Genomic DNA, 21,803 nt, shown 5'->3' on the forward strand with positions numbered 1-21,803 from the left:
ACAGAGTAAAATGAAAATAATCATAGATGTTAGCTGTAGCAGATTACAGAATTATTTTCACAGACTGTAGTTTTTAGCAATATCACAGCAGGTTGTCTATGAAAACACACATTTCCTAATTAGGTGAAATATAGATTTGGCTACTTTATTATAAGCAGTATGACAACTCGGTTAAATATGAGGATTTTTTTTGTAGGCATCTCACAATATCAATCTCATTTTAAATTTCAAAACATTCTGTCGTAGAATGTAGTTTCATTAGTTTTGTCCTTAAACTTAATGTAATGCCTCTTTACCAACCTTGCCAGTCTAGGACTCAGGATTTTTGCTGTTAAAATGGTGTTCAAATGGAAACCTTTCAAGTCATAAAGAGAAGGAGGAAAGGTAAAAAAGCTTTGAAAAACTATTGAAAAGGATTGAGCACTAGTGTGTTACATGAAAGAATGTTACCTATGGACAATATATTTTCTGGATAAAGACCATGAATTATGTATAAAGATTATTAAAATCCCTCATTAAAGATCAAATTCCTTTGGGGTGCAATGATAAAAAGACATGTGAAATGCTACTCTGAGACATGGACCTGGCACTGGAAAAGGCAATATTTGTATGCCAAGCAGTATAACAAAGAGGAATGGAAATAATGGCAGTAGAGAGTGACACAGAACTCAAGTGAAGGCAAAATGTTACTCATAAATCCATCAAAGAAAGAAGCTGCAAAATCAAATTAATGGCTAAAAAATATGCACAAGAGGTTACATGTGAGGAACAAATTCTACTTCTGAGTAAATGTGAATGGTCACTGAGGGGAAAAAAGGAAACGGTAAAACGAGAGTTTGTGACACATTGCACATTGAGGAAAGTGACCAGATTTGAGCTTACACACACATGAGGTGCTAGGCCTAATCAAGAGGGGTATGTCATGAAGAGTCTGAATGACAAGTCTGCTAACAAACCTCAAGCAGATGTGAACAATCTATTTGTGGCATATGAAGACATATTCACAGGAAAAGGGTGTCTCCCAGTTACTTACAAGATGCAATTATGGGAAGAGACAAAGCTTGTTATATATGCCACCCTAAATGCTCCACAAGCCTAGAAAAAGAGACTAGGGAGAGCTGGAAAACATGATAGCAAATGGGATTATTCTGAAGAGCTGACAGACTGGGTTTACTCCTTGGCAACTGCAGAGACAAAAGGAGTTGAAAAAGACAATTTAGAAGGTATATTTCCTCTTGCCCACAAGGTATGAAATATTTGCTGACATGGCAGGAGCCAAATTTTTCAGCAAATTAGATGCATCACAAGGGTTTGGCAGATTCCCATGGACACAGAAATCTCCAAGACTTGTATTTTCAGTAACCATTTGGCAGATAATGTTTCCTGAGCTTGCCTTTCGAAACATGTTTTGCACTGGAAGTATTTCACCTCATAACAACCTGTCCTAGATACTAGAAGGTCTTGCAGGAGAACATCAGGAACAATTGTGGAGAGTACTGAAAATTGCAAGAAAAAACAACGTTAAGTGTAATAAGGCAAACTGTCAATTTCAAACAATGTAAATCACCTGCTTAGATGAGAAACAAAGGGAACAATATTTACTGAGTCTAATATTTAAATGATACTGAGTGTGCAGAGACACAAAGATAAAAAAGGAATTCAGAGATTGCAAGGCATGCTGACGTAGATCAATAAGTTCATACCCAGCTATGAAGTTTAAATAACTTATCTAAGAAAATAACTCACAAAGACTGAGGATGGGCATGAATGCCAGATCATGAGAGTGCACTCAGACTGGGAGTGTACAGAAACATTAACACCAGTGCTTCAATTTATCTGACCCAGTGAAAGAGATAAAATTCTCCACAAAAATGCTTCAAAAGAAAGGCTGTGGGGAGTATTGTTACAGATACATGGAACTGAATGGCTGCTTGTCATGTGTGCCATAAGAGCTATGATCGCTGTAGAGAAAATGTTTGTGCAAATTTTAAAAAGCTATGTTAGGCCATGAATATGTTTCATGATTTTTCTCTACTGATGAAGTTTCTGTGTTGAAACTGACTATAAAAAAGTGATTGCAGTTCACAAGAAAGTACAACCTCAAGGATACAGGGATTACTTAAATCCAAAAGTATGATACGAGCCTTCTAGTCACCTCTGATATCACCTACTGATTGCAGACACTCTGTTACCAGAAATATGGGATGAGCTGGAAAAGAAACACTGCAAGCAGTAATACAAAGTATAAGTGACAGGTGGAGAAATCAAGTCCTATCTATTCCCAATATTAAAATGAACTTTTAGTGATTTCAGGAGTTTTCATAAAAGGTCCCTTTTAAGTTGTTAGTTAAATTAATAAATTATCCTGCCTCAGTCATCATTCAAATATTAAATCAGCCATCAACACTGGAGCTGATGGAGTTTTAGTTGTATAGATAAGAAAGAAAATGTATTTCCTTAGAGATAACATGGTGGAGGAAGTGAGAAGATCTGGATATGACCTGCATGTGTGGGGAAAGTGAGAATATGAAAGGATGGCTCCCAGGTTACAGTCCTGAGAATAGGGAGGATGATGGTGGCAGAGAAGTAGAGCAGTAAGGGTGTGAGAGAAAAGATAAGTTCAGATTTGACAGTATTATGTTTAAATTGAGGGAGACACATCCAGGAGATGTAAGAGGCAGGGTGAAATAGAGGATTGAATGAGCCAGGAGTGGATAGGTAAATGTTTTATTTAGCATTGAGATATTAGTTGAAGCCATGCAAATGGATGAGATTAACCAAAGAAAGTGTGTAAAAAAAAAAAAAAAAAAAAGTGGAGGACTAGGAATAGATCCATGAGGAATCTACACAGAAGTGGGAGTGAGGAAGAGGCAGACGTGCCAAAAGAGATGCTAGAATGGCAGAAGCAGAACCCAGAGAGGACAAGCAAAGTGGACAGATTGACAGATAGTGTCAAAAACACAGAGATGTCCAAGAGGATGAGGCTGGGAATTGTGCGCTTTCAGATTTGATCAGGAAGAGCCTGTTTGACACCTTGGTGAGAACAGTTTTGGTGGATTGAAGTAGATGGAAGCTAGACTAGTGAGGATCTGGGCTAGAGCTGGAAAAATAACTACGGTAATTTATACCCACAAGCATGATTCTTTTTGCCTTAGTACTAGCAGAATAATTTTGGAAATATCAGCATGGAAGTAATCTTCAGTTTTGACCCAGGGGTGAAATGTGGACCCCGCTGTCTGTGATGCTTTCCATTCAGCTGCTGACATAAGCACCAGTGTAGATAATGATGTGTAGGGTCATTCTTGCTGTCCACTTCTCTGATCCTGCACCACTGAAGCCAAAGGAACTCTTACCCTTGATTTCAATGAGAGGAGGATTAGACCATGTTTGATATTCACCGAGACGTGCATCACATTTGGAGTTATGGGACACAGTTCTCTGTCCTGCTATTTTTTTCCTCTTTGCATTATATTTAATTCACAATCCTTGATGTTTAGTAATCTACAGTAGAATTCATTGTAGATTCTCAAGCTTCTTTTCAGTGTCCTCAGTTTGCTCACTGTCTTCCAATGTCTTCTCACCTTCATAAGGTTATCCAGGATCAGTTATCTCTCTGCAGGCTTAAAGTGCAAAGAATTCTCACAGGCTTTATTCATCCCATTCTTATCTTTGCCTTCTGACAGCTTTCAATTTCTGTGTCCTCCTCTATTGCTGCGGTTTCTAAAGGTGGAATTATTCATATTTGCACCCACCCTTTATTTTGTGGGCATAAAAATGAGGAAGCAAATTGTACCTGCAACCAGGGGAGCCCAAGTCCTAGCTCTGCTGAAAACATACTCCTTACTGTGCGATTTGCCCTCCTATGTTGTACCTCCCAGTTAAGTATTCCCCTGTGCTCTACTGTTATAGTCTATTTGCTATCCCAATACAACGGTAGTGTATTAGGTGTTATTGTCAGGAATATGTTCATAGTCATATCTTACCCTGTTTTTACACTAAAAGGCAAGTACCATACCTGTAACTTGAGTAGGTGCAATTACTTGACTTGCACTTGAAGTAGAAGCTTCAGGGGCAACTTCAACAGGCATAGGAGGGGAGGTTTTTTCAATCACTGCTGTTTGACATAGAATGGAAAACAATCATATTTAAGATATATTTCAACACATAACACACACAGTATTGAACTAATCTGACAGTATGAAGGTTTTTTGTAATTTATGCTTCTTTGATTTTAAATAAGAAAAACAGTTTGAAGATTTTATAATTACACCACTTGTGAAAAAAAACCTTTGTACTGGGTTAAACAAATAAAGAATGTCTAGTGGCCACATTTTTGCACCTAAATTTAGACATCTAAATCTAGATTTAGGCACCTCAATGAGAGTCCCCATTATCAGAGGTGGATTGCACTCACAGCACAATGGACTTCAAACTTCGTGTTCTCATATTCAAGGTCATCCACCATTTCACCTCAGCCTACAATATCTTTGACTCTTAACACTTTGCCTACCCTTTGCTCCTCCAGTGATGCCAACTGCAACTCCTTCCACTCCCGTTTCCTTCTTCTACTCCTGGCTCTATGACTTTTAACATTCTGCCTCCTGTTCATTGAATGTTCTCACAAAACCTGTTAGCCAAGCCCCTAACATCTTCTAATGAATATCCCTTCAAAAAATCCACGTCTTCCATGTTGCTACAAGTAGTGCACCAATTTACCATTAAGAACAATAGTAACTTGAATGGAACCAAAATGTGCACACTCAGTAACAGTCATCATGTGGTCTAACTGTCAACCTTCTCATTTTCGCACCTTTGGATTACTCTCAAATGTTATGTCCAGTTTGAAGTTAGAGTGTAATTTCTTTGGGGCAGAGACAATATTTCTGTATTCATTCTCTAAAGCACTTAGCACACTTTTAATAATAATATTACAAATTTTAGTTGTTGTTTTGTATTATTATTCCCTTTATAATTTTTCTAGGTAAAGAATTTCACTCCTTACAGTACAATCCTTCCATTACACTCCCCTCATGTCACTCCTATTGACTTCAATGGGAGCTCTGTGTGCAGAGCACTGCAGAACTGGATTCGGAGAAACCAGTTCTGCACGCACTTACACAAATAGTCCAACTGACTTTAATGGGGCCGTTCTTGTAAGGATCTTGTAAGGAGTAAAATTATTGCAGGATCAGGCCCTAAATTTGTGAATCCAGAGTTTCAAATGAGCAATTAGATTCTGAAAGAGAAAGGAACATACAGCAAAATGTAGTATTCCATTCTTTGATTCACAAGTACTGTCATCCGCTAAAAGAGGAGTCAAAAAGAGTTACCTGGAAATTTTGGATGCAGGTTAATCGTTGAAATCCCAGGAGAAAGCTGAGGTTGACCAGGCTCTAGCACAGGTTTTTCTTGATCATCAAGTGAAACTAATTCCTAAAAAAGTATTTAAAAATTTACAATTTGAAGATGTGATTTTAATGCAGTTTTCTGAGTTGTGTGGGGAACTATTGTCTGGAAAAACAGTTGCTGTTCTTTCATATCTAATTCATGTTAACAGCAAACTAAGTATTATTAATTAAAATATGAAATAATGGTGGCATACCATGCAATACTGCCATTATCTGAAGTGGTTACTCATAACATTGGTGTTACCACTCATGAGCAGCCCCATCTCCCACTTTAGAACAGTTCAAAAATCTATTTAATTGCAGTTTAGAGTGCAATTTTATTTTATAAATGTATCTATATCACAGATATAGGGCACACTCATGAGCATCTCTGTAGGCATTTGGCTGACAGAGAACTTATCACAATGGTCATTGTATTAGACTTTTTATTTTAATAAATTAGAGATGCTTGCATCACTATGGAAGAGTGAAGTGAAGCATAGCTATTGTTATCCCTAACAAATCAAAGCAGAAAATATAATACACTGCCCACTACAATATATTGCTGTAATGTAGGGGGGCCTGTTTTACATTTCTTAATTAGGCAAAACTGTCACTGGAGTAAATAAACAAATACTAAATAAGCTCTTTATTTGTGTGACATCTAATTATTTTATTTTTAAAAGCATTTTGATTCTTCTGTAGCTAGGGGAGGTACTTAAACACTGTAATCAAGTTGCCTTTCAATCTTCTTTTTTTTTTTTTTTTTTAATAAACCAAACAGACTGAGCTCTTTACGTCTCTCACTGTTATACATATTCTCCAGCTCTCAGATAATTTTTTAGTTATTTTCTTCACTGTCTCCAATTTTTCAACATCCCCTTAAAAATGCTGATGCCAGAAATGTATACACTATTCCAGTATCAATCTCACAAATGCTGTATACAGAGGCAAAATCCCCTCCCTACTCCTACTCACAACTTCCTTGTTGATACATCCAAGGATTTCATTAATCCTTTTTGCCATAGAATCACATTAGGAGCTCATGTCAAGTTGCTGGTCCACCATGACCCCTAAATTCTTTTCAGAGTCACTGCTTTTCATGATACAGTCCTCCATTCCGTAGGGATGGCCTGTGTTCCTTGTTCCTAGAAGTACGGCCTTCCATTTGGCTATATTAAAACACATTGTATTTGAATGGGCTCAGCCTACCAAGCAATCCAGATCAGTCTGTATGACTTCCCTATTTAACCTCATCATGGAAATTTTTGTTAGTGGTACTCTTGCATGCTATTCATCTAGGCCTCAATTCAAGGAAGCACCCCCATTCAGGATAGCACTTAAGCAGATGCTTAAAGCCCATTAAGCACATGTTTAAGTGAGTTGCTGAATACAGATGGAGTGATGAATCAGAGCCCTAACCTTTATGAACATATGATGAATCACAGTGTTAGCCCTAAGCCACTATGACTGATGCTTTTTCATTGTCACTGGTAAATTTCAGTGGAAAATTAAACAATATGTGTACTACCAATGAGTCTGAATTGCCACAGCCTCAAACAGTAACTATTATATTCTCATATATAGTACATTTCTCAGAACTGAATGCAAATCCCATGGATCCTCTATTGTATTGTAGTTATTTTGTGAAAGCATATAATAAAGAATTCATGTTTTACCTTATCAGGGGCTGCAGTTGCCACTAAAACCAGAAAGAAAAGAAAGGAAAGGAATTAACTAGTTTGAATAGAAAGAATATATATCAAAAACATGAGTCATTTTAATGTGTTCTGAAATTATTTCTGCATTCCAGGCCTTAGTACCATTTTAAAACAATTAACCAAGAAATTATCATCAGATTTCTATTTCCACTTGGCTGTCTCATAAAGACTATGGGCCTGATTCTGATCTCACACTGGTACAGATGAGAAGTAACTTTGCAAAAGTCAGTGGACTTATTCTGATATAAAACAAGGTCAGAATCAGGCTCTATAAAATAACACAGCCTGCCATCTCATCCCCTAACTTTCAGCTCCATAAGCTAGTTCTTATCTAATTTTCCTAGAACTTGTCAGAGCTGCTGGGAAACACAGTGATGCCTGCAAAACTACAGAATTGTATTTTAAAGCATTTGTTTTTATGTAGTAATTTTGTTATTGCTGTTGATGTTGTGAGCCTTGTGTATATTCTTGTGAATTAAGGGGGAAAAGGGAGAGTGAAGGACCCAAATTAACCACATCAAAAACATGTGCAATTCCTGAATTTGGCTCAAGGAATACTTGGGATAAACATTATGGGCCAGATCCTTAACTGGAGTAAATCAACATAAAGTCATCAAATTCAACAAAGCTCCATAGAGTTACCCTAGCTGACAATCTGGCCCTGTAGCTCAGATGACGACTGTGAAAATGATTTTTTTTACATTACTGTATAGCACTGTTATTGTAATGAGACACAGTTTGTGAAAGGACTAAGCATGTATATTATGGTTAGGGCCCTACCAAATTCATGGTTCATTTTGGTCAATTTCACATTCAAAGGATTTTAAAAATTGTAAATTTCATGATTTCAGATATTTAAATCTGAATTTTCACAGTGTGGTATCTGTATGGGTCCTGACCCAACTCGGAAGGCAGCAGCGCAGATGGGTGGCATGGTATGATATTGCCACCCTTACTTCTACGCTGCTGCTGGTAGGGCACTGCCTTCAAAGCTGGGTGCCTGGCCGGCAGCCGCCGCTCTCTGGCCACCCAGCTCTGAAGACAGCGCAGAAGTAAGGGTGGCAATACCGTGTCCCCCCTACAATAATCTTGTGATCCCTCCACAACCCTCTTTTGAGTCAGGGCCCCCATTATGAAAAATGTTGGTGTCCCCCCCCCGAGAAATCTGTATAGTATAAGGTGAAAGTACACAAAAGACAAGACTTCATGACAGATTTCATGAGGGAGACCAGATTTCACGGTCCGTGATGCGTTTTTCATGGCTGTGAATTTGGTAGGGCCCTAATTGTGTTACCTGGTTTCAGTGAAATTTAGGGTTTGTCTACACTTAAAATGCTACAGCAACACAGCTGTGGTGCTTCAGTGTAGACATTACCTATGCCAATGGAAGGGATACTCCATTGATGTACGTAATCCATCAATTCTTTCATCAGCCTACCACAGTCTACACAGGGACTTAGGTCGGCTTAAGAACGCCACTCAGGGGCGTGAATTTTTCACACTCTTGACTGAAGTAGTTACACTGGCCTAATTTTCTAGTGTAGACCAGGCCTTAATAATGAATTAGGCAGAAACCTGGCATGCAAGATATTGTTTTGTAATTAATTTTTGTTTTGGTATTAATCTGCTCAGTTGTGCAGTATTTGTTGTAAAGTAGCAAAATATAAAACAAATAGAAATGACTTTCTTGCCAAGTTTGTCCCCAAAAGTTCCATATTAAAAACAAAAATCTTTATTTTACAAACGAAAATTTGTTGGTAGTTAGTTACTCCCTAAATGTTGTCAACTGCTTCATAATCTTTCAAAAATGAGTATGTTAACATTAGATTAAATATTTAAGCTTGAAAATGTAATGCATCTTAGGTATTTTTATATTATCCTAACCACTGATAGATAAACCTGAGACTTTTAAATCCTGAAAGAGGGCTACTGTCAACCCTATGTAAGTCTCAAAGACTATCTTGAATGTAAATCCAATGCAGCCTCTCTAAAGGATGCCGTTTGCTAACAGTTTAATTCTTTTAAAATATGGTTTGGATCTTCAAAGATGTTGGGCCAGATTCCTGGCCCCTGTTCCAGTCAGAAAACTGGCCCAGCATCTGTGGAACCGCTGTTTCTATTCCCTCTCCTTTGAGGATTCATCCCAATTATGGCCAAGGAGCACACAACACATTCTCAAGAGGTTCATGACTTATCCTAGTCTGACTGTATGCCAGGCTGGCCCCCAGCATAACTCTAGTATGGCAGTGTGGGAATCACACGAGAAGTCCTTGCTCTGCCCTCAACACTGGCAGACAGGAGGAAGGGTGGAACAGCAATCTATATCCCAGATCTATGCCACTGGAGGAGTCGCCTATGCTGCAATGATTCTTCTCTTGCAGGCTATGCTGGCTTTAGATTCAGTATGCACCTGTAATGTAGCATAAGTGCTATGCTAAAGGCTCCCCAGCCTGGTGAGTCTACCCATTACAGAGCTGATGAGCCCTGCAGGCTCCTGGCCTGTAATTTACCCACCCTTAAGTGAGGAAACTGTCATTAATGGAGCATGCAAATCTCTTGATAAGGACCTGTTCGGTCTGTGAAAGTTAAACTTACTTAAACTGGAGATATTCAACTTGAGGAGCTTACAGTCTCTGCTGGCTTTACCACGGGAGCAAGGCATCCTTAGCAGAGGTGTTCTTAATAGAGTTGATCAAAGTTTAATTGGAAATGTGATTTTTCCACCAAAAAAGACTTTTTTGTCAAAATGAAAATTTCCATGGAAAATATCCAATATTGACTAAACAAAACAAAACAAAAATTGGGAGGAGGGGGTGTCACCAAAAAATCAAAACCGGATTCTTTTTTTCCCCGTTTCCAGCAACCAAAAATGAAGCACTTTTGGCCCAATGCTAGTGTTCAGTAGAAATGTTATGGTTTTCCATTGCTGTAAACTGATTTCTCCCCCAGTTTTTGTGGGGGTTTTAAGACCCCAACCCCCCACAAAAAATTTTTTTCATGAGAACAAAAACCATTTCCTCACCAGCTCCAGTTCTTAAGCATTAGAGGTAAATTGAGCATAGAACCTAAGAATATTTTGCATTTCAAATGTCAAAGGTTGTATTCAATGTATAAAAAGGATAAAAATTCTAACATGCTGGTGCATCATTACTGACTTCAAGTGAGCACAGTGTTTTTTTAATATGCGTAATTTTAAAACTAGCGAGTCAATTTTCTTCAAACTTTCCTGACTTTTTACATCTCCCTGAGTTCTATAAAATTTAGAATTTCTAGCTTCAGTTGTTTTGATTCATCCTTGCACAAAATTTCTGGTGGGAAAAGGGTAAATTTCATTTTCGGGCTGAGACTAAGCATGGAAAATTTCAGCTCAAAAGGAACTGTGTAAGAAAGGTATGAGCAACTGAAAAGGCGGAATTAGAACAGAGAGAATCCCTCGAGTTCTTTAAAATACCAAGTAGTCTTTATCTTCCTTTCAGGGCCTAAACAGGTTGACAATTCCTCTTCAAAGATTGAAAAGTCTGAAGTCTCTCCCTCTACTTATGTAACTCGTACTATAGTAGATGGAACTCACTTACTTGAAAAGTATCTCATATTTTTTCTACCTTCCTGATGCAGAAATATCCCTCAGCGTTTCAAAATGAAGGCTGCCAAGTTCAAGGTAGGATTTTCCAACGCAAAACAAATTGACTATTTACAATGTTTGTTTGTTTTTTCAATTAAAATGTTAGGGTTGTTTTTTTTTTTTTTAAAGGAGCACCAGGGAATTGATCCTCAGAAGAAGTAAATCTATGGTGACTGCATTTCCCATGAAGTTCTGCAAAATTTACTCAGACATTTCCAACTGTTGCCCCTGTGAACCAGTTGCATAATTACTTCTTGAAAATAACATATAAAAGGACTCAAAACCATCACAACACTCCTCACAATCAGATTTTTACCTGCCTATATTCTGTTCACCAATAGCGTGTTGGCAATGCATTTATTTTTGCACATGCTGCAGGCTGTCTGTATTTCTTTGCTTCTGCATTCAAATTAAGCATGTTAAAAACAGGCCATTTTAAAGCTGCTAATGGTATTTAGAGGAGCTTGCAGAAACCCATGCAAAGACTGAGAAAAAAACTTACAGAAAGAGGCCTCATTGTAAGAAATAAGACACTAATGAGAGCTTTCATATTTTAGAGATGCCTAATATTATTACAGGAATCCTTATAATAGAACAAACATTTTCTGTTTCTATTACTCACAAAAATTAGGCTGAGCTATGGTTTTCTCTCTATGTAGAGTTTTCAGTGTACAAGGGGAGCTATTGTATAACAATGGCTGAGAACTACAGTCTGTAGCATAATTCATTCGGTGACATGGAGCTCTTCATTATTAAAAACCCTCGAATTCTATACAAACACTGTATAAAAAGGATGTAAAACAGAAGTACATGCACAGAAATATAGCTATCTACTAAACTACAGTTCAAGATCCTTTTCCACTCTCACCTTCTTGCACAGCCACCTCGGGCTCACTTTTCTGTGAGAAGGTCAGTGCCTCCACTGGCTCTTCCTTTGCTGGGAGAGGTGGAGGAGAAGTACCTTTAGCAACAGGTTGAGTAATCTGGGTCTTGCCAATGACAGGTGGCTGTACTCTAACTGCAGGGTGATGATATAGCTTGTTTCTATGAGAGCCAGAAACCGTATAACCCATTCCACCAGGGCAGATTTCCTTAAAAGCAGCTAGATTTGGGATGGGAAAATATTCCTTTTAAGAGTCTAAAAGTGCAATATTTTGACACAATGGAAAATATAATGAACACAAATCAACTCTGCTACTGTATGTACATTTTTATAACAAAATATGCTATATTTAAGAACAAACATTGCATGCTAATATTGAATACTGCTGAAAAATTACTTTAGGACTTAATTCATTCCTCTATAAAAGGCTTTTCCTCCAGTTTATTATTTCTTTCTTCAGCTGTGTTAAATATGCCTCTTCATCTGAACCATTTTTAATTAATCTAATTCAAATAGTATGTTATTTCTGAGGTGACGTTTCATCTGAAACTTGTCATTGTTTATAGAGCATAAGTAACTAGGATTTATTATTTCTATAGTTCCCTTTTTGAAGTTGCCAAAGAATAAAAACTAGCTTCTCACTACCACTGAACCAGAGACATCAAGCTGAAAAATCTTGATTTATAACTTTTATTTAAGTGATATGAATCAACTACACTAGAAACCTGACATAGTCCTTGATCTACAGCCCACTGAACTCAACATGAGTGAGTCTTTCCATAGACTTCAGTTGGCTTTGGATAATGCCCATAATGAATGTTAAAATTCTAGTGAAACAATGATATACTCCATATATCCTAACATGGAGTTACCTGGTTTATAAATCAGTCACTCAGAATAAGTGAAATTGAATGAAATTTTACCATGGAAAAGATTATTTCAGTGAAATACTAATATCTCCTACAATTTGAAAAGTTCTGCTGGATACTTCCTCCTTGCTGGGGAGGAGACCACTGAAAAAAGTGTTACCAGCAAAAGCATATTTTAGATTGGGGTTTTTAAGAGAGTCATGTGTAGCAATCTGACTTTAAAAACAGTGTTATTAGAAAAGTAAAGATATTTTAAAAATAGGCAATGAAAAATACATGAAAAATATCTCGTTCTAAAAAATATTTTGTCATATAGTAATCTTTAAATGAAAGATAAAAAATGTTTCAGTAACTCAAATGTGATATTAATAAATGATTTAAAGGAAAGCTGTGGCGTGTCTTTCAGAAATCTACAACAACATGATGTCTATTTTTTCTTAAAAAATAAAATTAAACTAATATCAAAATATCTCCAGAAGTAAGGGTTCCAAAGGTCCCCAAATATATAGTACCTGTTTCACCCTGCAATATTATCTTCAAATTAAATATACAGTGGTGATCTTGCCCCTGAAATTTAAAATGTATACTGAATCCATTGTTCTGATTCACGCAGAAATAACAGGATTAAAATATTGTAGTATGGTATAATTTTCAAAAAATAACATGCCTTTCCATATGTGCAGAAAAAACAACAACACTTCATCTGGATTTTTTAAAAGAGTATTTCTTTAGTACTTGCTAAGAGGGCTGATATATGATCAGATCATCTCTAGAAGGGAGGAGTGGAAATCCTGCTCTTAAATCTATCAGAAGAAAAGGTAGTTGAAGCTAAGCAGCATCTATTCTGACCCCACATTAGTCCCTCTGCATGAACTCCAGGTTCTGAGGTTTGGGAGTTGTAGCAGGATGCAGAGGGCCTCTGGCTCTGTGATCATCCCACCCAAAATAGTGGATTCTTGCGCGGTGCTTGAAAAACTGAGCTGGCAGAGGTGAGAAACAAGTTAGGGGTTTAGTAGGAGCAGGGACTTATTTTCATCACTGCTCTAAATACAATCAAGTTGATATGTGGGACAATAGTGCCCAGGGGGGAACTCAGAGAATCTGGCCCTTCACGTTCCAGTGATGATACTTCACAGCAGCGGAAGATCTACCTCTATATCTTGAAATATTAATGGAGTAGGAGGCCAATCCCCATAGACTTTTCAACAGACCACCAATCCTTGCCAGCTGAAGAGGGTGATGCAGCTTAAATCCTGCAGTTTAAAATTTGCTGAGTTTTTCATTTAATTTTGATCCACCCAGATCTTTTTACGATGGAGGGCATGATCTAGCCTATTGCATGCTTTTTCACTCCTAATTTGGACAGTACTTTTGCAAATGGTAATATATTTTATTAAATGGCTACCTCATGTTTTACCCACCTTAAAATGGGGCTCAAAATATATTACAGGGCAAAGTTGTAAACCAGCCTCCAATTTGGCACTTGCAGTCAATTGCTGGTGCAATTTTGTAGGGACAAAAGATGTCATTTAGAAATCCACTGAAGTCACAAATGAGGTAGTCTGATGTCTATATAACCTCACTTGTGGGCACAAAAGTGGAGAACAGATTAAAGTCCATTTAAAAATGTGGCCCTTAAATATGTTTCTTACTTCTAAAATGATTACATACAGAAGTTCTACTTAATTAGGTGCCAAAAACAATATTACAAAATAATGTCCAAATATACTCCACAGATTTTTCATTCTGGTGAACCCATAAATCTGTGAAGTATATTTGCACATTATTTTGTAATATTGTTTTAGGAATCTAATTAAGTAGAACTTCTGTATGTAGTCATTGGATCCGACATTTTTTTTGCAGTGTGTTCAGTGGGAGTTTTAGTAACGCAAAAGATGTAGGGTGAAATTCAAGTTCCATTGAAGTCAATGACAAACTCCTTTTATCTTCAATTAGGCCAGGATTTCACCCACAGAATCAGGCTCCCATATTAATAATTGACTTTTTTGTATATTTTATATTCTCTCACTAGTAAACTAATATGTTAATTTATTTCATTAGAATAGTCACTCTAATTACATAAATAGCATACAGTATTAAAACACTTATTTTTATTTGAGAAACAACTTTTGCAAAAAGATATTTGTCCAGTTCTAATTTAGACCAAGCAGGACACAAAGCCCTTCCTAATCTTTAGAATTCTCACAGGAACCATATATTGTTCCTGCAATTAAATAACTAGTCACCTGATGAGAATATTGTTCCATGTAAAAACTGCTCAAACATTACTTGTCTGATCGTGAAAAACAGATGGACTTAAAAAGTCACCTTTGATGTATGAACTATCAGTCAAATATTCATACAGGAAATAATGTCCCAAATATTCAAAAGTAACTAGTGATTTTGATTGCTTCAGTTTTTGGAGCCCAAATTCAAACATCTTAACGGGGCCCAGTATTTTCTGAAAATTAGATCCCGTTATGATGTTCCACGCCGGACAGCCAAACATTTCCAGTCACTTCTGAAAATATGAGCCAATGTACCATAAAACCATGCTTTAGATAAGAATAAAAATTTCCTGTGATACTTTATGGTATCATACCAGTGACCTCTATAGCAGCAGTTTCAGTAAACACAGTGTATTATTATAGTTCAAGTTCTATTCTATCTCCTGCAAATCCAGGAACCTACTAATCCACTAAACACAACTGAAACAATATTAAATTGAATACACATAATGGTAATACAATTGAACTAGAACAGTGAACTGATGTTAAGTGCTTTTAATCATTTATTTTACTATACATCCAAATGAAACAGTGAACTAATCTTGAAATGAAGCCTTAAAAGATTCAGAATTCTGACATTTAAGTTTTAAGTAACATTAGATAATAGGCATTTTGAAATAATCCTTACTACTCACACTGAGTAGTATCTTAGTCTGTGAGTGGCTTCACTAAAACCAATGATCCCATCTCTTTGGTGTACCAAGTTGATGACTGGTGCATCTTTTTAGTTCAGTAAGCCTTTTTAAAAAAACAAAACCCAACTGGACTACTCATGTAATAAAGTGTTACTCAAAGTAAGTAAGGATGGTAGAATCTCACCCTAAGTGTACCACAAGTGATTGTTTCATCCAAAAGTAATTTGTAATATTTAATTTTTAAGGTATTACTAATCCGATGAACCCACCCTTGGCACCACCCTACAAAAATGTGTTAGAAACATATCGGAAAAAAGCGGGGAGTACACTTGCCCACATGTAACTTCCGCTATTTATAATGAAAACTTAATGCATGCAGGTGGAGCAAGCTATTTCCCAAAACCTTCCATCATTTCGTTTCTGCCTTTTATGTCTGAAAAGTATTAAAGGCACTTTGGTTCAATTTATCCAGATCCCTGTAAACTAACCTTATCTTCATGTTACAGGAATTAGTCATTTAAAACCCCCCACACTGAGATGGGTCTATTTGTTAAATTGGAAGCCTACCATTACACAGCAAAGGAAAATCCCATCTTTGTGAGGAATGCTTGTTTATCCAAACAATAAAAAAGCTGTATTGTATTTTTCTATTAACATTTACAAAACCAGCAAGAAACTACAGGATACAAAAAATAGATAAAATGTAGGAGAGGATATAGTACGTACACTGCATACATTGTGTGAGTGAGCGTTCGAGGTTTTTCTGGGCACCTCTTACCTGTTCCTGGAAGGGGACATTTCTCACAGTGTGGGCCCCAGGCCTTGCCAACACTGCAACAGCAGAGCTGCTTGCTGAGCTGAACAGAGAGAGGGTGCATGCACTGCTTTCCTGCACTGACAAACCGGTAACAGGGCCCTTTCTCTTCAGAGACCATAGGATTATCAGCTGCAGCAAAAAGGGAAGGAGGACGCTAGAGTTTACATGAGAAACACCACAGGAGTTCCAGCACCAACTAACAGGATTAACACTGCTATCTGCCAACAATTTTTTTAAAAAATGCCTGGGTCTCTCAGTACTCAGGATATAAGGAAGATTTCTTATTTGGCATCAACAGCATCTGAATTCAGACGAGCACAACACAAAATTGATATTTTAGGCACCAAAGCCGATGTTCACACCAGAAGTTGCCATGCTCTAGCAACACAGAATTAGAAACAGCTCTCTTTCCCATGCATGAGCACTACAGCATAAGCTTAAAGCAGGTGAACAGTAATACAGAATACTGTCAGGCTACAGTCACAACACCACTCAGACTTACAAAGCCATACAAACAGATGGAACTGCAAAAGGGCTATTTTGAGTATTATATATATCAGACAGCTGTTCTTAAATGGACAAGGCAATTAGATATTTACATTTCACTGCATTTTATACCTTTTAACAACAACTGGTTGATTATTTCTACTCCTGACAACAAAGACATTTTGCAATTAAAACAGCTAAATAAAGGGAACAATTTTAGATTATCCTGCTGTTTGTTTCTTTCACCAGACTTACGAGCTGTTTGCTGAAATAGTCAGTTAGTAATGCTGCAGGCAATGCCCCACCTCACCTCACCCTCTTTGCTCTACCATCTACCCCCTCAAATATTTGAGATTAAATATTCCACTGAGATTCAAAATTGCTCTGGTCCAAGAAAATCACAGTGCTTTAGCATATTTTTGATCATTGCACATACAAAGGATATAAACTTTGCCTAGTGTGGACATAATATGAGGCTGAGATCCATCCAACCTTAATATTTAAAAAAAAAAAAAAAGTTGACAGAGCTGGGTGAAAGGTTCAGTTAAATCAAAATAAGGGCAAAGATTTCAGAGATGTGGAAATCAACTGGAAATGTCAGAGCATATATGCAAACTAACTGTAATGTAATTCTTAAACTATAAGAAGTTACTTAATATTTGAGCATCAACAGCCAGCGACATAGGACAGTGACTAAGTCTCAGAACTCATGTCTGATGCAATATTTCGGGCTATGTTGTGTCTTCCAAAGGCACAGACACATAAGGTCGGGGGAAAGAGGGGCAGAGATTGAGCTTATATATATATATATATATATATATATATATATATATATATATATATATATATATATATATATATATATTTATTTATATATATATTTCCCCCTACCCCATCAGCTTTTCACATTAGAAATTCAGGTATTGCCTACCCTGTTTTTTCTATAAGACACTATGGTCAACTGGAGAAGTCGTAAGTTTATGACCTCAGAAATCTGAAGCAAGTAAAGCCTGATTTAACTAAGGGAGGAAATTATTCTTATTCATGCTGTTTACAACTTTTTCACTTTGCTAATGCCTACACCCAAGAAAAATTTTGGGAGAAAAGATGTCTTTTGTTAAAGATTCAACAAAACAGAAATTAGAAAGAAACATTTCAAGTATCTCCATTAATCTTCATGGTGGAATTTCACTGAACAATATGTGACTATGTGATGTCTCTGCTTATGTAGTCTTATACTGCCCCATGACTTTTTTTTGCCACTTTATCACACTACAACTACATACAAACTTTTAAGTTGCCCCAAATAACTAAATAAAGTTTCTTATGTATTCGCAGTACTTCCCAGGTTTTCCCTCCATCAAGCACAGAGTAATAGAAGGAAGAATACTGAGGTGACAATCTCATTATCAACGAAGCAAAAATTGTAAGGGTGATTTTCTTTTGCACTACTGCATTCTGAAGAGCTTTCTCCCACTAAATATCAGCATTCCAGGTTATTTTTCCCAGATCTGTTAACAAAACTTGAATTTATCCTGGGACATGTAACTTCAATCCTTTCCATATTTCTAAGGTTGCATCTATTTTCTTGGTAGTACCATGATGCCAGCACCCACACCCATCTGGCATGCATCTCAGACGGCTGTAATAGTAACAAGTGTTGATACCATGGTGGTCAGAAAGCATGTCCCCACCACCCTCAGGGACACACACATCCTTTCCACGATAATATCAATAGAGTTCCCACCACCTCCATTTTTGAGTGGAAGGGACATTCCCCTGTCTCTTCTTTCAAGTTGACATCCCCTCCCAAAGCTCCCTGCTGGGTCCATTCTAGTGAGGGGAAACAGAAAAGGAAAGATACATTCTTCTCATTCCCTTCCCAATATCACTGAGCAAAGACTTTGTCTGTTACATTAAAAGAATAATAAATCAAGTTTTTCCGCAAGTGGGGCTCAGACACATCATCCAGAAATAAAACATGCCTTCTCTGAATGATAATCACCAGCACTACTGAGGCTTTTCGTAATCCTATCCTTCGCGACAGCCTAATATGGAGAGGGACAGCAAGGAGAAGCCATGATTCTAATGTGAGTACTTTTATTATTATTAATCTGTATTGAGGTAACATTAAAGGGTCCAATGAAGACCGTGGCTCAATCATTGTGATAGGTTTTGTACAAACCCCACAGGAAACACAATTCTTGCCCAGAGGAGTTTATAATCTAATTTGAAACACGGCACAACAAGTGAGTTTAACAAAAAACAGGTGGGAAGGCGGGGGGGGGGGGAGAAGACAGAGGTAACAGTAATAAAATTATGCGGTTTCAGCAGTTCGGATGGTGAGTAAAGATCATATTTAGGAAATGTATAGGAAGGAGTGGCAGGATTTAGACATCACCTGGATGTGCATGTTTAGAGGAAAGGTGAAGCAAAGGGAAGATCATGGTGTCATCAACCATGAAGGTAAGTATCACAGTAAGGACATGTATACTTGATATTTGAGGTAGGGAGATTGCATACCTAATTTCTGTGATTGCAGGATTCAGTGCTGGTAATCATAACTAAGGGTCATGTGTGGAATTCCAGTACAGGGTGCTCATATCAAAATATTACCATGTAAATAGTTACTTCATATTTCTAATGTCTCAATATCCTTTTGACTTACTTCTCTGTCCTAAATGTTGTTTGTAACATCAACTAATTCAGTATCATGCTGTTTATTCTCTCATCAAGAGCCTAAATGACAATGTTAACTATAAGATCCATGTAGTATTCAATTAGACACCATTCCCATCTAGAGCTGTTCAGAAAATATATAAAATCAATATAAAATCTGTAGGAGGGAAAACCATTTTTTGTGTGTGAAAAATATCAATTTCGACAAAATTTTGTTTAGAGAAAAAGGGTGGAAAAAAGTGTCCCTTGCAGTTATAGTGAGGGAATGTCTTAAAATCTAAATTTTATTAAATATGTCAAAATATTATTGTAATTCTCTTATAAGACATGTATAATTATATCAGAAATCCCATGGGTATTCCATCCAAAAAAGCTATTAAATAATTCAGGGGAATCATTAACTCTAAGCACAATGATATCCTACAGCAAAAGGCTAACCAGAGATAAGAAGTCTGTTGTATAATTGGTCTTTTCATTTCCAATTTTAATTCTTATGGTTTCACTTCAGATAAGTACTATATATTCTGTGGATCATTAGTTTGATTGTTTGTAAAGCTACCATTTGGGAGAAAAATAAATGAAGATGTTGGCATTGTTGGTCATGTACAATTTTATGATATAATTTTATGGTACATAAGTTTTTGAATAAAAGTTGTTATTCTGCAAAATGACAGAGGCATATTAATTATTTTATTTTCTGTTACTAAGAAAATGTGCCATGTTAAAAAAGAAATCAGCAGTATTTCTCTGGAAAAATTGTTCAAGTTCAGTTGTTTTAATTTTCCTCTGCCACACTCGTTCCCTCTGCAAAAAATATAAGATGACAAAGCCTTGGGGTTGGGAGCTGGCAGAGTAGCTGGAGGGAAACTGAGACTCGGAGTTGGGGTGGGGATAGGACAGGCATTAGAACTGGCTGGGCAAGGACATTAGGACTGGAAATGGAGAAAGTAGCAGAATGGGACAAAGAACCTGGAGAGAAATGGGGGTGGGAACAGGGAGCCAGTAAGTGTGGGGAGACAGAGATTCGATGAGGACCTGGGGTATTGGAGACTGCAGGACAAGAAGACTGGAACAGAGAACCAGTGGAACTGGGAGAAGGAGATGAGGGTGAAGGGGGGAGAGATCTGAGGATGGGCAGAGTGCATGGGAAGAACTGGACTGGCTGGGCAAAGAGACTGGGACGAGGAGCCAGGGAAGAAGATTGGGACAGGGAATGTGGACTGGGGGAAGTGGAGGCCAGGATAGGAAAGAGAGAGATTGGATGAGGAACTGGGGGAAGGGAGGAACAGGGAATTGCTGGGCAAGGAGACAGAACTGGGATATGGGATGAGAAGCCTGAGGAGTGGAGATTGGGAATCATTTTGCAATAATTGGGCCTACAAATTTACCCTAGTTATGACTTCAACTGTAAACACAGTGCAAGTTAATAAATAATCAAGTTAATAATGACGACATTTCACAATAACCTATAACAACAAATGCTGATGTGAAAAGGTACAAAAGCAAGACAGAAAAACTGAATTAGTCCAAACAAAAAGGCCTCCTGATATAATTCAAAGACTGTGTTAAGATCATGCTTGGTAAACAAGAAAAGTGTGAAACCAGAAATCAGTGAACCAAAACTTGTGTGTCGGAAAGTAAGCCTAAATAGTGGACAAAATAATGGGGATGAGCTATTCCACCCACTATTCCCTTTGTGGGTCCTTAAAGAAAGAGACTTTGCTCCAGTAGCCAGTTTTTCTCTCAAGCTTCATCATCATGGCTGCCAACCCATACATCTCCTGGTACCCTGGGCCTTGTGCATCCTGATCCTAAGAAATGTCCTGACCAGACTGGGCCAGAAAGAGGGACTTAGGTGACATCACTACTCTACTGGCTCCAGATGAATCCCAAACACCATCTGGGATGAAACAGGATTGGACTTTACCAACAACAGCAACAACAGCTCCAGCCCATCTCAACTAATTTATTTTCTCTTCCCCAAAAGGACAGTTATTACCAACTCAGATACCATCTAAGAGTCTATCAAACAAGAGGTTTTTCCTTCTAAAAGCTCTCTCCAGCTAAAGGGAAAAGGAACAAGGGATGCTTTTAAAATGAAAGCCTTATATAATACTTTACATTTCAAATTTGTTGTTTTTCCTTCTTTTCTTTATCTTTAATAACAAGCTAAAAGGATTTTTAGTTGTGTGTTTGCCATGGTACTAAGTAGGCTGAGGTCTCTGTATACCAAACCCCGACCTTGTTTAACACTGTTTACTGTTGAACTGTGACCGGGTTACATTAACACCTTTGGTCCATTTATTCCATCTAAAGTAATACAGCAATGGCTAGGTGAGGAGGATGTGACTGGGATGAGGAGCTAGCGTGGAGAAGAGACAGAATGGATGCTGAGACAGGTTGGAGGGAACAAGGC

General features: G+C 37.5%; 1 protein-coding gene across 9 annotated transcripts in view; it reads right to left on the minus strand.

Annotated features, from left to right (window-relative positions):
- LTBP1 (latent transforming growth factor beta binding protein 1) overlaps positions 1–21,803 on the minus strand; it is a 332,013-nt gene that overhangs the window by 100,683 nt on the left and 209,527 nt on the right. For 3 of the 9 annotated variants that reach the window (XM_054022526.1, XM_054022522.1, XM_054022524.1), the window contains exons 11-15: positions 16,184–16,351; positions 11,599–11,832; positions 7,067–7,089; positions 5,331–5,433; positions 4,016–4,114 (exon numbers count right to left, since the gene is read on the minus strand). In XM_054022526.1, coding sequence (XP_053878501.1) covers positions 4,016–4,114; positions 5,331–5,433; positions 7,067–7,089; positions 11,599–11,832; positions 16,184–16,351 — 627 coding nt within the window. The remainder of the gene's footprint in view (positions 1–4,015; positions 4,115–5,330; positions 5,434–7,066; positions 7,090–11,598; positions 11,833–16,183; positions 16,352–21,803) is intronic. The other 6 variants (XM_054022523.1, XM_054022530.1, XM_054022527.1 and 3 more) reach the window with 5 other exon arrangements.

Source organism: Malaclemys terrapin, chromosome 3 (genome assembly GCF_027887155.1).
Source record: "Malaclemys terrapin pileata isolate rMalTer1 chromosome 3, rMalTer1.hap1, whole genome shotgun sequence".
Lineage (NCBI taxonomy): Eukaryota > Metazoa > Chordata > Testudines > Emydidae > Malaclemys > Malaclemys terrapin.